General features: G+C 38.5%; 1 protein-coding gene and 1 pseudogene across 1 annotated transcript; one reads left to right on the forward strand and one right to left on the reverse strand.

The window, feature by feature from the left end:
- The first annotated feature begins 1,034 nt into the window (after positions 1-1,034).
- LOC111342654 (galanin receptor 2a) lies at positions 1,035-3,692 on the forward strand. Its single transcript, XM_022949747.2, has one exon. The coding sequence runs from the start codon at positions 1,319-1,321 to the stop codon at positions 2,378-2,380; it is 1,062 nt and encodes a 353-aa protein (XP_022805482.2). The 5' UTR covers positions 1,035-1,318; the 3' UTR covers positions 2,381-3,692.
- A 6,484-nt stretch (positions 3,693-10,176) lies between these two features.
- Positions 10,177-13,026, reverse strand: LOC148725800 (uncharacterized; annotated as a pseudogene).
- Between the last annotated feature and the right edge of the window lie 2,717 nt (positions 13,027-15,743).

A 15,743-nucleotide genomic window follows, 5' to 3' on the forward strand; every position in this document is an offset into this window, starting at 1 on the left:
TCTGCTGGCACATAATGAAAATCTGAAATAAACTTGACCGCCCATCTTAGAGACATTTTAAACTTTTGCAAGAATAGTGGCAAAATTTCTTAGAGTCAGAGCCATTTAACTGATACGACAGAATGGCTCCTGAGCATTAATCAGTGTAACAAAATGCTGTGTAAGACTTACTTTCAAAGAAATGATGGTCCATAAACTGCGCTCCTGCCGCGAACATGAACGATTAGTTAGTGTCGTTGAATTAAACTTAGCTCAGAACAATTTTGGGAAACAAGATTGAAAGAAAAAGTAACAATCTGCTTCATTATCTTACAAATGTTTTCTTCGCGAGGGAAAATGTATTTAAAGTGAACTTTGTTTAATTTTATCGTTTTTCACGCAGATCTTGCTACAACAGGATAAACAATGAAATCTCCGGAAATACAGATGTCTCCCCAAGAAAGTTAAAAAACCAATTTCCTTCACAATTTTCAAAGCGAAAAAGCACTTCGTCTTAGTTTAAATCAGTGGTTGGAAACATGGGAATTTCTGCATCGCACGAAAACGTGTTTTTCTTGGAAATTTCGGGTGTCTCCAAATGTTAAATACTGGTTTAAAATTCACTTTGTCAATTCAGAATTACACGTGTCTTGCAAATTGGCTGAGCTGATGACTTTTTCAATTCTTTTTTCAGTAAACTCCTTTGTCAGGGATTATATCAATTAATAAGAATTGCAGATGGAAAAAAAACTAGTTATTTAACGGAACATTTAACTCTAGACGTTTCCGTTACAAATCGTTTCACAACTGATCATTATTCCTCAGTACATCATCAACACTCTTTAAAATATGAACGTTTTGAGACAAGCTGGCTTTTTGCCACCATTCATCGGATGATTTTTCAGTTGACCACGTTATGCAGCTTTTCTCTGTTACTATTGCATATTATCTCAAAGACAGGTATCTCAGAAGGAAACGAAGTCACAGCATTAACAAAAGTCGAGGAGAAAATTAGGGAAGTTAAAATTTGAACCCTGAATAGCAATTAAGCAAATAAAAGCTGTCATATCCAAAGCTGCATAATTCGTAACTTCCTCTACGTGTAAACATGATCTTTTATCCAGCCTCCCTTAGAGTAGTTATTAACCAATGGGATATGCTTAGTACTAATAAGGAATGACTGCTTTGTCATCGTCGAATAAATATGTTGCAAAACAAGGAAAATTTATTTGATTATCTATCGACGTGAGTTTCCGTATGCTTGCCAATATAACTCGACTTATTGGACGCATGAAAACAGTTTCTCTTCGCGCATTCTTAGAGCAAGAAAGAATCCAGAATGATTCCCACATCGACAACCATCTTCACCGAAGCGGAAGAACTTGCTATTTCGCAAATCTCCTCTCATTCCAAGGCTGAGGAGATTGCTTGGGCCAGCATTTTTGGAGTGCTGTCAATCTTCATCGTGGTAGAGAACCTACTTACCATCGTTCTCTTTGCTGTCAACAAGAAGATTCGCAAGAAGAAGAGTCTTTTCCTTGTCATCAACATGGCGACTGCTGATCTGATATTTGGAGCTTTAGCCCTGCCCCTGTATATTTATCTCGGCTTTGGTATGCCGGACTATAAGGAACTTGCGATCCAAAACGGTGACTCGATTCTGATATTGTCTTTGGACATTACCTCGAAAGTCTCGCTGGTAGCCTCGTTACTATCTGCGGCCCTCATTGCCTGTGAAAGATTTTACGCCATATATCAGCCTTTAAATCATCGAACTCTGACTGCGCGAAAATACCGCATTGTTATTTTTGCAATATGGATAATGGCCCTGCCGTTCTCCAGCTTGGTGTTCTTGATCCCAGGGCAAGAATGCACATACGTGGGGATGCCATTCGCCTCGATTCTGCTCACCATCATCTGTGGTTGTAACATTGCAATTTGGAGAAAGTTTCAACGTGGGAATGTCGCCTCACAACAGAAAAACAAAGCCTGCCGAAAGGATCGCTTGACGAAGACTTTGATACTTGTCTCCCTCCTTGCATTGATCTGCTGGCTTCCCTTTGTCTTTTCAAATGCTTTAATGGGGCTTGGCATTACCGTACCGTGGAGACATGTTATGATTGTCAACCTGCTTAATTTTTCCAACTCATGCGTAAATCCTGTGGTGTATGCCTCAAGAGTTCCGGAGTTTCAACAAGCGCTGGCTTTTTGTTGTGGCGAACGTCAGAAATTGTTGAAGAAGGAAAGCACTGAAACGTCAAGTAGCAAGAATACTGCCTTTACGTCAACGACACAGATAAAAAAATTGCAAGCCGATTCCTCACACCCACACGTCGAGGAAGCTATGGATGTCAAACTGTACTCAACCGAAAAACAAGAGCTAGTTACGTTTATTAAGTAGAACGTAGCTCGAAACTCAGTGCAATAAGTTGTTAACGTTAGATTCGTATCTTAAACTCACTCGACGGAAAAACGTCGTAAATTATTATCAAAGTTTTCTGTAGTAGCAGTAATATGTACAGTCATTACGGTGACGCCATCTCTTAACCGTTTATCCAGAACAGTAAACAAAGATGTATGACTCAACCAGAGGGGTAAATTAATAGTGAAACATCGTCTATTGCGTAACGCCATGTAATGGGAGAAAGGTAGACTCTAATGTTCGGAAGACGGCATCGGTATTGTCTTGTATTTTAATGAAGAAACATCGATTAGCAAGTAGTTAGAGCTCTCGGTCATTTTTCCTCTGTCCTCCCACGTTCAAATTTTAATTCTCTTTATTTAAATTGTATTTTCAATTTATACCTCGACATGGAGTAAAGATCTTTGAAGTTTATAAATTATGTCGGCATGTTGAAAGGTCCTGGAAAGAATATAATGTCCGATTACATCTCGTGTACAGACTGTTAGATATCAATGTACAGACAAAATGAGTCAATACTGACAGAGATAGTTTAAGTTCCAATCTCAATTTCCTTAACGAGAGAACGGAAAATTGATCACAGCAAAGATAACTTGCCAACCTCCTAGAGCAAACATTTGTTTGTTGAAAGATCCAGAAAAAAACATCGTCTATTGCGTAACGCCATGTAATGGGAGAAAGGTAGACTCTAATGCTCGGAAGACGGCTTCGGTATTGTCTTGTATTTTAATGAAGAAACATCGATTAGCAAGTACTTAGAGTTCTCGGTCATTTTTCCTCTGTCCTCCCACGTTCAAATTTTAATTCTCTTTATTTAAATTGTATTTTCAATTTATACCTCGACATGGAGTAAAGATCTTTGAAGTTTATAAATTATGTCGGCATGTTGAAAGGTCCTGGAAAGAATATAATGTCCGATTACATCTCGTGTACAGACTGTTAGATATCAATGTACAGACAAAATGAGTCAATACTGACAGAGATAGTTTAAGTTCCAATCTCAATTTCCTTAACGAGAGAACGGAAAATTGATCACAGCAAAGATAACTTGCCAACCTCCTAGAGCAAACATTTGTTTGTTGAAAGATCCAGAAAAAAATATGCAAAGATGCTTATCATTATTCATTCACATCTTCATTTTTCTTCTAATTTTATTAATGAATCGCGTTGGTGTTTCTAAAACGTCGATAGAGAAAACTGATGTACATCAGAGGAACCTTTTTAATTATTATGTGAAAAGGTGAAAACTTTTGAATGAAAAATAGAAAGTTAGCTCTTCGATTGTTCCTAGCGTATGTCTATTTTCATTTGCACAGCCGGTTGTGTTTGGATGTAACTAGCTGAAATTGCCCCGTGATTGCGACAAGTTTTAGAGTTGGCCTAAATTGTAGCTAATGTCGATTCAAATTGCTATGCAACTAACCGCACCACAGCATAAAGATAGACATCAACCGTTACGAGGCGACATCAAATAAAGGATTCAAATGAAGGTAATTATCGTAAAAGATAATTGCTCATCGTGGTGGCAAGTCATGATAAATTATTTAATCGTTTATCTCACGCTGAAGTTATTTGAGATGTAGATTGCAACAGTTGTACTGCTTACTGCTAGTCTACATCACGTGATGGCGTCGACTGCTCACGTGTTACCATTTGTGTTACGGCAATCTATGTAATTGGCGGATTTTGATCCCCATCGCACCGGTGAGTTCCGGTCTCCTGAAAGGTCTGACCCCAAGTTGTTCCCACGGCGGTTTGCTGTCCTACCGGTCTCTCGTTGTGTTTCTAGATCGTTGGTATCCATGCTTCAGCAATTTCGATTCCGTTATCCCCGTTCATCAGGGTGAAGTCTCATGTGGAAACCCCTCATGACTCTTCTGGTTTACCAGTGTGGGACTCCATCAATAAACTTTATTTCGTTCCAAAGCGGGTGGTGGCCAATCTTGCTGGTGTGCTCAGAAACAGCGGAAGTCTGGGTAGGAGCTAAACGTAAATCAGGGGCGGATCCAGGATTTCAAAAGGGGGGGTGGATGGCAGATGGCGGGTCGACCCGCCATCTTGGAAATTACCCACAAGACCCTGGGAACGAGGTTGCCATCAAACCTGAGCCTCGACTGAGCACATGGGTTGGTAAGCGCGAACGTTTCCCTACAAATTTCGCAATAATGAGCTAATCAGAATCTTACTTCGCCTCACTAGGCGTTGTCAAATGGCTTCCTTGCGAACTTTTGCGCGAAAAGTGGCGGCAGACGACGAAACGTGGCGTAACAACAACCAGACATGAGCGAGAGCTAATTTTTCTTTCTTTCTTTATTTTCTATTTCAAATAAAGTGACATTTCGAATTTTTTTTTACTGAAAAATGGGGGGGTGGATATCCACCCTATCCACCCCCCCTGTATCCGCCCCTGTAAATCCCTCTCGTGTTCTTCCGTCCTCTCTTGCATAGGTCTTCCAGTTTCGCCGATGTAGATTTTCCCGCACTCACAGGAAATCCTGTAAACCACGCTGTCCTACCTAGCTGGATTGAAAGTGTCTTTTGGTCATACTAAATGCGATTTAAATGTCGTGTCGGACTTGAATGCTCCGCGGATGCCTTGCTGTTGTGGGCTATGGCGAATAGCCTCTGATACACGTTTTAAATAGGGCAAAACAGTTGTGGACTTAAACTGCGTCACAGGCTCTCTGTTCGAGCAGGAGTTTTTTCTTTTCGTGACTTTCTAACTACAACTTGGTATCTATAGCAATCGCATCAAATTTTACTTGAAGGTGATGAGAACCAGTGTAAAATTTTCTTAACTGTGTCGCCTTCCCCGATAAAGTGATTGCCTCCTTACTTTCAATTTCGATATTTACCGCAGTCATTCTAGCTCGCTTTTTGACACAGCATTGAACAAACGCTTTCCGTAACTCTGGAATTCTCAGTGCATACATAACTGGGTTTATAATTGCGTTAGAGCAGTTGAGAAAGCGGGCAATGAAGGAATATCTGATCGACACTGTGATCCCTATATACCTTAAGCCGGACACAACAAGTAAAGGAAGCCAGCAAAGCAAAGCAAGAATGGAAGCAAACATTAATGTCTTAGTCAAACGCACATTTTGTGCGTCTCTGTTTTGCTGCTGTGAGGCGAAACGTCCGTGCTTGAGCTTTCTCCAAATTGCGATATTGAAAGCACAAGTCATCATTATTACAACAATAGCGTAAGATGACCGAATATATCTGATAAAATTCCTGTACAATTGCAAATAAATGGAGCTCGTGTCAAATAGCAGACTAAGTGACCACACCATAAAAATAACAATGTGATAGGTTCGCACTGTTACTGTTCGGTGTTTGAATGGCCAATTTACGACGTAAAATCTTTCACAGGATATTAATACTGCAAAGTTCAAAGACACCATTAAAGAAAACGTGTATGTGGTTGTGGAGAAATGTGGCAAAGTCCACAATGAATCCATGTTTCCCATCCAATGCTGATAGTGGTTCATACTGATGGTGGTGTAAACAGTCAAAGGAAGAGCGAAGGCTCCTAATATCAGATCAGCAAAAGCCATATTGATGACAAACAACCAACTTCTTTTACAAAGTCTCTTGTTACTGTTGAAGAGAATTATAGTGAATACGTTTCCAACGACGATTAAGACGGATGCCAAGGAAAAAACACTGCACAAAATTGTGCTTTCTGTTTTAGAAAGAGGAATGGCTGGCAAATTAATTTCAGTTTCTCTGCTAATATTTGCCGCAGAAGTGTTTTTCATCGCCGCGACTTTTCAACCGTAAGGTTTGAGATCTCAGACGCCCTAGTAAGTCTTGGTGAAGATAAAAGTGTGAGAAGTTCTAAACTGGGACGACAAATCGGAGTAAACGCACTCTAAATGAAATCTTTTTTACTTTCCTCTCCCTACTGACACACTCATTCAACAGCATCTGTTCCAAATATGGGCAGGAGACAGTTCTCATTTTATTCAATGTTTAAGTTGCCTTAGAGTTGCTCTCGATATGAGAAATCTAATGTTCTTCTAAATTGCTTCACAGTTTATCCTGTGTGAAAAAAAAAAAAGAAGTAAAACGGTAGGGTTCACCGAATGTGTTATTTTTCCTTTGTTAAAAAGCAAATCGAAAATACTGAAGTACAAAGAAAAGTGAGCTCTGTATCTTGATAATTCCATAATCTGTGTTTGTAATCCATGAGTAACAGAAACAGGTTAAACTTTCCAATGAAAAAGAGCTCAGCCGGCAGATGTTATGGGTTAATAATAGCACCTTTTGTTCTGAAAAGATAATTCGTGAAATGATTGGTTCGCATTCGGAAATTACTTCTTTGAAGTTGCCGTCACTTCTCACTTAACGAGACCGATTTCAACGAAAGATAGACCAATCTTTCCATTTTAAACTGAGCTGGGTTTGGTAAATGAGTTTTAAGATTTAATTTGGTATTCCTTTAACGGCGGATCCGTGAACAGCTGTGAAGTGATTAATATTGAGTTAGTAACAAATCTCACAGATGAGTCAACATCTCAAAGTTCGAAATACTTCTTCAAAAGTGTCTTCCACTCAGTCCTCGCCGAACAGAGCTTCTACCACAAGGTCAAAACTATGGAAAACACTTCTAAGGAAAATATTGGCACAGTGAATTTTCTTGTCTTGGAAACAAATCCTATTTCAAGACCAGAAGGCGTAGCATGGTGCATTGTATTTTCCTTGCTCTCTGTTTTCATTGTCGTTGGAAACCTTTTTACAGTAACTCTCTTTGCAGTGAACAAAAGAGTTCGGAAAAAAAGTTTGTTTTTTGTGATCAATATGGCTTCCGCTGACCTGATGTTGGGAACTTTGGGTCTTCCGACCTATGCTATGCGGTTACTTCTTACCAGCACTGAGTACTATCTGCTTTCCACACGAAAGATGAATTGGACTTTAATTTATGTGTGTAATAGCTCTATCACCCTTTCATGTTTCGTGTCACATATTTCTGCGTGTTTGATATCCTGTGAGAGGTTTTACGCCATACATTTCCCGTTCAAACACAGAACAAAAACAACGAAAGGGTACAACACTCTGATTTTCCTAGCGTGGACACTTGCTCTGCTAGGGTCATTCGGCTTTGCAACTCAATCATTCAAGTCTTTTTCGTTTTATTTTTCCTTATCATGCGCCACTGTTTCCACAGTAATCATTTGCAGTTGCAACTTCGCCATTTGGATAAAGTTTAAACACGAGAACGTCGCATCAACACAGCAAAACAGAGAAGCGCAAAATATTCGTCTGACAAAGACTTTAATGTTTGCTTCTATTCTTACTTTACTTAGCTGGCTTCCTCTGATGGTTGTGAATTTTTCCCGGGGTGAAATAGTGGTTAGATATGTCATTATTGCCGTCTTCATTAATAGCTGCAATTCATTTATAAACCCAGTTTTGTATGCGCTGAGAATTCCAGAGTTTCGACGTGTGCTGGCTCTCTGCTGCATCAAACGACGGGTTGAGATGAACGAGACAAATTTTGCGGTTCAAAGTAACAAGGCAGCCATTTTTAAGGGAGAAAAAACCCTCCGAACAATTCACACTGATTCCAGTAACCTGCACAGGAAGTGTAATGAAAGCGTCATGGACACCAAACTTTAGTGACGTACCCTTGGTATGAAACCGATAAAAATTTGAACTAACCACGGCATGAAGTAAAGATAACGCAATGGAGATTTTGTTAAGCTGTAAATGATGTAAATAAAGAAATAAATAAACGAAGAAATAAACAGCGTACAGTATTAAGGAAATAGTAAACTTTGCGGTATAATCATCACGATATCAGTTTCCATTTGTATCAACAAGTTAGCAAACTGTATAGTGCTCTAATCACTACGTAAACATGGATGTAAGAGCGAGTGAGTGTAACAGCGAGGTTAAGCAAACAAACAGGTCCGCGAAGCGTGCATAAATCATATGATTACATATTGTTGTTGTAGTTGTTTTTAACTTTATGGATCAAAACTAAAGGACAGACATAAATTGAAACTATCGTAAAAAGTTAGCCTTCCTTTTCTCTTTATCTCACTGCCGAAGTTAAGCAAGTAACGAAAAGAATATCCAACATATTGCCAATATCGTTTTTAGAAATGACAATAACTTGATTACAACTATCATAGTACTTCAATTTGATTGAAATAGACAAAAGTTCTGACAATTTCCTGAGGGAGTTTTTATGGAGGTCAGACAAACTTCTAATACCTATTATTATTATCCAACTACGTTCCGTAGAGTACAAATAATGCCATAGACGAGTACAAATATCACGCGGTATTTGTACTCCAGAGAACCGGTTAAACAGGTTTTCTCGCATCGCGCAAGCGAAGTTAGGAAAAAAACTGGCGGACAATTTGAATCATATTTCTAACGGCGTAGAGTCGGAATGGCTGGAAAATGTAGATCCAAGTTTATTAAATGAATCGAACGAAGAAAAACAGCTAGACGACCGGGAAATTTCTTCATTTATTGAAGAAAATAGAAACAGCAACACGACAACGCGCCAGTTGGGTTCCGCATACTTCTGTCACGCACTCCCCGTAAATAAATATCCGCGAAATTCGCCCGCACTGAAATACAAATTTGGCGTGTTGGATAATAAATAACTTATTACACGTTTTCTTGTGTAGTATTGCTGAGTGTTATTTGTATTTTGACTCGCCCTACGGCCTCGTCAAAATACAGCATAACTCGTAAAAATACTCAGCGATACTACACAACAAAACGTCTAATAAGATATATTTACTTGCAATTCAATTCAATTCAACCCGAGACGCAGTCGAAGGTTTGCGGAGCTCGATCGTACAAAGTGCGTCAGCGGAGCTCCACGTTCAAGATACTAGTGTTCTTGACATAGACTACAAATTTAGCTTAAGCGTGATGACTGAAGGTTTAGAAGAAAATTCTCGTAGTTGATAAGCTGGATTGTGGAAATTTCGGATGAAATAAAAGAATGTAGTATTAGACAACTGTAGCTATGCTTTCCAGGCTTGCTAAATCAATGCAGCAAGGAAAATAGCACGCAAAGTTGTTTTCACTGTTTACTAAGACGCCTGTGTTAAATTCAAATGTTCGAGAAACTTTTTTTCTTTAATGAACATTAATCTTTGCGAAATTTATTTTAGGAAGTCAGTTAGCACGAAAAGCAACTTGTAATATAATTTGTCGAAGAAAAATAAACTGCGATAAAATGAGTATGGACTTCTGACTCAAAGGTTTATTAAGTTGTAGAAAAGGATACCAATTCATACGCAATTCAAATGCCTCAGTAAACAGAAAACTGCTGATGTTTCCATTATAAAGCTGGTGGTGATCAGTCGCAAAGCTGTGTCAATGGCTTACTTCCACATTAGTTTTCTTTCACGAAGGAGAGATAGTACAATTAATAGCTTCGTATAACAATTTTTGTATAGGACAAAAAGCTTTGCCATTTGGTGTATTTTCTCCCTTTATTTTTATTTCCCGGTAGAAAAATATATGATTAAAATATGTTTTTATCCTTCAAGATGGTCAACAGAAGATATCATTTGTTTCCATTTTTCTTCGCTTTCAGTTGCAATTTAACAAAGGAAAAGTAGCGTACTCCGCAAATCTAAAAATGCACAAAATGTAATTAGACAAAAAATCTGTTTGATATCAAAAAACCTCTTCTCACTTTACATTTACACCTTTGAAACTGATATCAATTCATGCTTAATCTTTGCGTGTATTCCTATTGGATGCCAATATTTACATCCGCAATAAACTTGGTGTTTTCGGGATGACTGGAAAATGAACGTCTCAGTTAGACGTGATTCGATCATAAGTGGAGATATCGTTCACAGCCCAAGTTGAACGCAGGATATCAACAACAGAATTACTTTTAATCTGAAGCAAACGTAGAACTCACAGCTAACCTGTTCCTCTTTAAAGACTCACGGTACTGAACTATGGTATTTTAGATAATAATAAGAGAGACTTAGAAAAAAAAAAAAAAAAAAAAAGCTGAAAATTGGCCAAATGGCATGGGAGGACGAGACAACACCCAGATTTGTTCTACTTGCCTCAGAGCGGAAATGCCGTTATGGATTCTTCAAGAAGAGTGCGAAATTTTTTAATTTATAAAACATTTTTCGATGTTACGAACATCATCGTCAGTTACAGACTATTTGGAAAACCGTTAGGGCTATTTAACAACTAGGCGAAACATGCATAATTAATTATGATTAAGTGACAAAAATACATATTAGAGTGAGTAAAGTGTTGGAAAGAATATAAAGCCTAAAGCGTAAGCGTCATGTTGACGTGATGAACTTGTTGGTTTGAATTAGGCTTTTCCCACTTTGTGTGCATAGCCTCCTTAAGTTTAAGTTGAAATTTAGTAGGGGCGGAATCAAGGATTTCAAAACAATCCGCAGAGCAAGATTGACGACAACTTTCTGAGTTTTGTAAATGTTTGAAGATATGTGAGGACTTGTCTGAAGAGAGATGTTCACGGATGCGTGTGGAAAAATGACGACCAGTTTCGCCGATATAGCAAGCATTACAGCAAGCACAAGTAAATTTATAAACCACACGTGAACGAAGTACTCTAGGGACAGAATCCTTCACTGAGAAAATATTTCTTAATTTAAACGTGGTAAACACTAATTTGATGTCAAGATCGTTACAAAACGACTTACAAGGCGACATATTTTTTATTTTGAGCTACAAGTAGAAAAGCGGCCAAAATAAGGTAACTTATAAAAGTATTTTTTACCCTGTGAAGTGATATTAGAGGAAAGAGGTGTTTGAGTGGAGCCATGTCGGTCGATGGCTGTGTTCAAATATCGATAAACGCATTTATCAATAAGATGAACGGGGAAAAGGTTCTTGCGCGAAAAGAAAGCTAATTTAACAATGTCCTTGTGGAAGCCCAACCAAGTATTGTTGATTTTAAAAACCCTGTCAATTAATGTCCTGATAAGACCGATTTTGTATGACAGAGGTGCGTAACTAAAGTAATTGGTGAGAAGGCCCGTAAAGGTCCTCTTACGGAAGGTACTAGTGACGACGGAACTATGGTGGGTATTGTCGATTAAGACATCCAAAAAGGGCAAGACATTATCGATTTCTTTCTCCATCGTGAAGCGTATGTTGGGATATTGACTATTGATGTAGTCGAAAAATGCAATGGCGTCCTGTTCTGAGTGGAATAAATAAAACGTATCATCCACATAACGACGATAAAATAGAACCTCGGGACCTTGATATTGCTCTAACCAGATTTTTTCATGGTGACCCATAAAGAGATTGGCGAGGACAGGAGCTAGGGGGGAACCCATAGCAACCCCATCAATCTGGTCATAAAAGGAGCCTTTGAACGAAAAGTGAGTTTCGGCAGTAGCAAATGAAAAAAGACGTACTCGTTTCGTCTAGTTGTTAAATAGTCTAACGGTTTTCCAAATAGTCTGTAACTGACGATGATTTTCGTAACATCGAAACATTTTTTTATAATTTAAAAAAATGTCGCACTCTTCTTGAAGATAACGATTTGCTTTCTGCTGTCTGTCTCGACCTTTTGGTTCCGTTATGGATTCCTGGCAACACTCGACCTAAATATGAAAACTGATTTGAATGTGTGGTTTAGTACTGTTACAGCCTTTTTGTTAGATCATACTCGATCTATTCTTGCCTTGAAGATGAAGATCATGAAAAGCTCATCAGGTAAAAGAACTTTTCCACTAGTCTACTCTCAGCTATGCTCAGCCATTAAGAAATGTACGTGTGCTAAAGATGTTTATAACATAACCAAAGTAAAGCGCGCGCTCTGATTGATCAATTTAGCGTCCCCCATTTGCCCATGGGTGTACGCTGCTGACGTGAGCAAATGCAAAGAGTATTTTATCCGCGCGCACTTGTTTTTTCTGGTCGCGTAAGATTTGGTAAATAAAAGGGAACTCTTTAGCTACAATGGATCAATGTTATGTTATATAAAAATGGTAAACACCACAGCGTACACTATTGAGTTATGGATGCACTTGGGAGGTTTGCTAAGCGCTCAAGAAGCTAGAGTCGCTCTCGGCTATCGCCTCGAGCGACTCTTACGCTTCTTTCGTGCTTAGCAACCTCCCGCGTGCATCCATAACTCAATAGTGTACGCTGTGGTGTTTACCATTTTTTAAATATCATCCCGCCGAGAATCTCCGTGACCAAATGAAATTCCATCTTGATGAACTGATCTATATTTTATTTCCCAAAAGATATCTGTGATTATGACTATTCGGCGTATTCAATAGTTATTCATTAATCTAATTTAAACTAAGGCTTCCGTGAGATAGAATAAATATATGAAGTTCATATATTTTGAACTGCGGTATTAGATACGTATGATGCACGATCCTCGCAGTAGATAGCGCTATTTATGCAATAGCGAAAATCAGACCTGAAAAAAATCAGGCCTGTACGGGACTCGAACCACTGACCTCTGCGATACTAGTGCAACGCTCTACCAATTGAGCTAACAAGCCAACTGGGAGCAGGCCGTTAAATATTGGCAAGTAGACTTTTCGACAGTTGAACTACCTCAACCCAAGATTATGATTTGTCTCATTCCTAACTGACAGTACAGTTTTCATACCTAAATCCATTACAGCCTAATATCCATAACAGTCACATCAAACCCTTGTTGAAAGGTATTGTGGTTAAATTTTCCTGTCCGTGTTTCCGGTTTCAAAATGATTACCTTGTTACCTCCAGTTTTTACATTTTTCCCGTTTATTTCAACTCGCTTCCTGACGCAACGCTGAAAAAGCGCTTGTCGAAACTCAGGAATTCTCTACGCATACAAAACTGGATTTACGGAAGCGTTTGAAAAATTAAGAAAGAGGGTGATGAAAAAATATCTAATCGACAATGCAAAGCCCTCAAGTGAATTTATAAGAGTGACAATAATCAGAGGGAGCCAGCAAAGCAAACGGCGAGAAAGGACGCAAAACATTTAAGTCTTTGTCAAATGCATATTTTAGGCGTCTTTGTTTTGCTGTTGTGTGGCGACGCTTCCATCTTTAAACTTTCTCCAAATGGCGATGTTACATACACAGATAATGAGTATTAACACAGAACCTGTAGATTAACGAACGTGTTTGAAAGATTACTTCTCGGCGTCGATGCCAAGTAGCAGAGCCATTGTCCACACTAGAAAAATGACAATTTGGTATGTTCGCACTGTGAGCGTTTGATGTTTTAACGGTCGAAATATGGCGCAAAACCTCTCACAGGAAATTAAAGCCGCAAAAGTCAACGACAATGCCATGGAAATCTCGTATATGGATACACATAGAGATAACAAAGTCCACAGTGAGTTTACACTTCTCAGTTTTCCAAATCATGATATCCTAGTAGTCTTTGCTAATGGTGACGTAAACAGAAATCGGAAGAGCAAAGGCTCCTAATATCAGATCAGCACAAGCCATATTGACTACGAAGAGGGAGTAAGCTTAAATTTAATCTCCAGAGGAGCTTTTTTCGGACAAAGTGTATAGCATTAACGGACAGATTATTTTCTTTCTTTGCTTAATTTCAAATCGAAAGTGATACCAGCAGATGGACGAAAACGAAAAGTGAAACTCTTTCACTGCCAAGTACCGCAGCCGAGTTAGCGGGCATAAAATATGTAGACGCCAAGCTCCCGGCACACTACGTCAATTTTCTTACTTTCCCTTTAACTCCTCCCAACTTTTTTAGATTATTATAATTTTTTTTTTTTTTTTTTACATTTCCTAAACCTTGGAAAACTTTTGATTTATTTCTAACCCCAGCACGAAAAAGAAGATATCGATTATCTACAGAATGAGATTTTTCTTTCCACTTAACTCCTAAATTGCAGTCAGTTAGCCAGAAAAAATACTAGTAACCGAGCTTGTAAACCCTACGGATGTCCATAATGGAATCTTTGTTCTTTGTAAATTCAAGTAATTTGTGCAATAATTAGTTGAAAAAAATACTTCTTTGCCTGACTTCTCTCAGCACTCAGCATAGACAACACATTTTAAAAGTTGAGGCTAATTTATCCAATCCAAATGCTTGAATAATCAAATGAACCTGTTTTCTCCGACATGAGTCCCGGCTTTGAAGGGATGCTCGTGCTGGGTGAACGCGAGATTGGATTGCTAATACAAAGAAATTTGATCCCAAAATATATCACCCCAGCTTGTGAATCTTTTGAAAATTGTCAGTCCTGTTTAATTTATGGTAGAGAATAACTGTTCCAATTGCTTAATAAAAAATTGGCGACAGTGCAAACATCTGCTACAAAAAAAGATAAAGACCTTTTTCGTTATCCATCAGGGCTCTCGATTTGCAGAAAGAAACCAAAATAGCACAAACAGGTCCTACTGATGCAGATACTGAGAGAATATTCTTCCGCTCTAAGCCAAAGCAATTTGTGCAATAATTTGTGGAAGAGAAAAATAATGAAAATAACAGGGACCTCTGACTTGAAGATCCATATGTTATCAAAAGGGGCACCGCACGCGCGATTTAAATGTCACAGTTAACAGGAAATTCCTACTATTTTTATTGCAAAGCTGTCGGTCACAAGTATTCTTTAACGAGTATCAGCCGAGAGATCACTCTCGCTTTGTCAAGGAAAGTACGTTCCGAGACTTTCTTGTCAATAAAATTTATGATCAGAATCTCTTTCCCTTTCTTATAACAGAAGTATACCAGTTTTTTCTCCACTCTTCAGTAAAAATTACACAGTTGGTAATCCAATTGGTGTGCATAATGAAATATCTTTCTATGCCGACACAAAGTAATTTGTCAACGAATTACTTATTTGCATTCAAAACACCTCTTTGCAGGATAAAGCAGGTATTATCAATATATTTTAAGATTTCATTTGCTCTTCCTGACCAGTACATATGATCCTGCAGCGCAAACTGAAAAAAAACGTTTTCTTTAGAGGCGTGTTCAACTCAATCGCTTCAGCAGATAACTTTTTGCGCGAGATATTCCCGATGAATAACACATCTTCTCCAAATTATAGCATAGATGTAAAAATTGATTCATCGTTAAATGCTTTTTCAAGGCCAGAAGGCATCGCATGGTGCGCTGTTTTCTCCCTGCTCTCTTTCTTAATGGTCGTTGGAAACCTCCTCACAATCTTTATCTTCGTAGCTAACGAAAGAGTCCGTAAAAAAAGTCTGTATCTTATGATCAATATATGGCTTTGGCTGATCTAATGTTAGGAGCTTTTGTTCTTCCTATTTACATCTACCTCTTGATCAGCAATGGTTATCAGTTTTGGCCGTCAGATGCGAACTGGACCTTCGCTCGCGTCTTTCAGCTCTTGTACATTACATCA

This window comes from Stylophora pistillata, chromosome 8, assembly GCF_964205215.1.
Source record: "Stylophora pistillata chromosome 8, jaStyPist1.2, whole genome shotgun sequence".
NCBI classification, from domain to species: domain Eukaryota; kingdom Metazoa; phylum Cnidaria; class Anthozoa; order Scleractinia; family Pocilloporidae; genus Stylophora; species Stylophora pistillata.

What these genes read in the sequence shown, in the direction of transcription:
- LOC111342654 (XM_022949747.2), top strand. Translation starts at nt 1,319, where the DNA reads ATGATTCCCACATCGACAACCATCTTCACCGAAGCGGAAGAACTTGCT.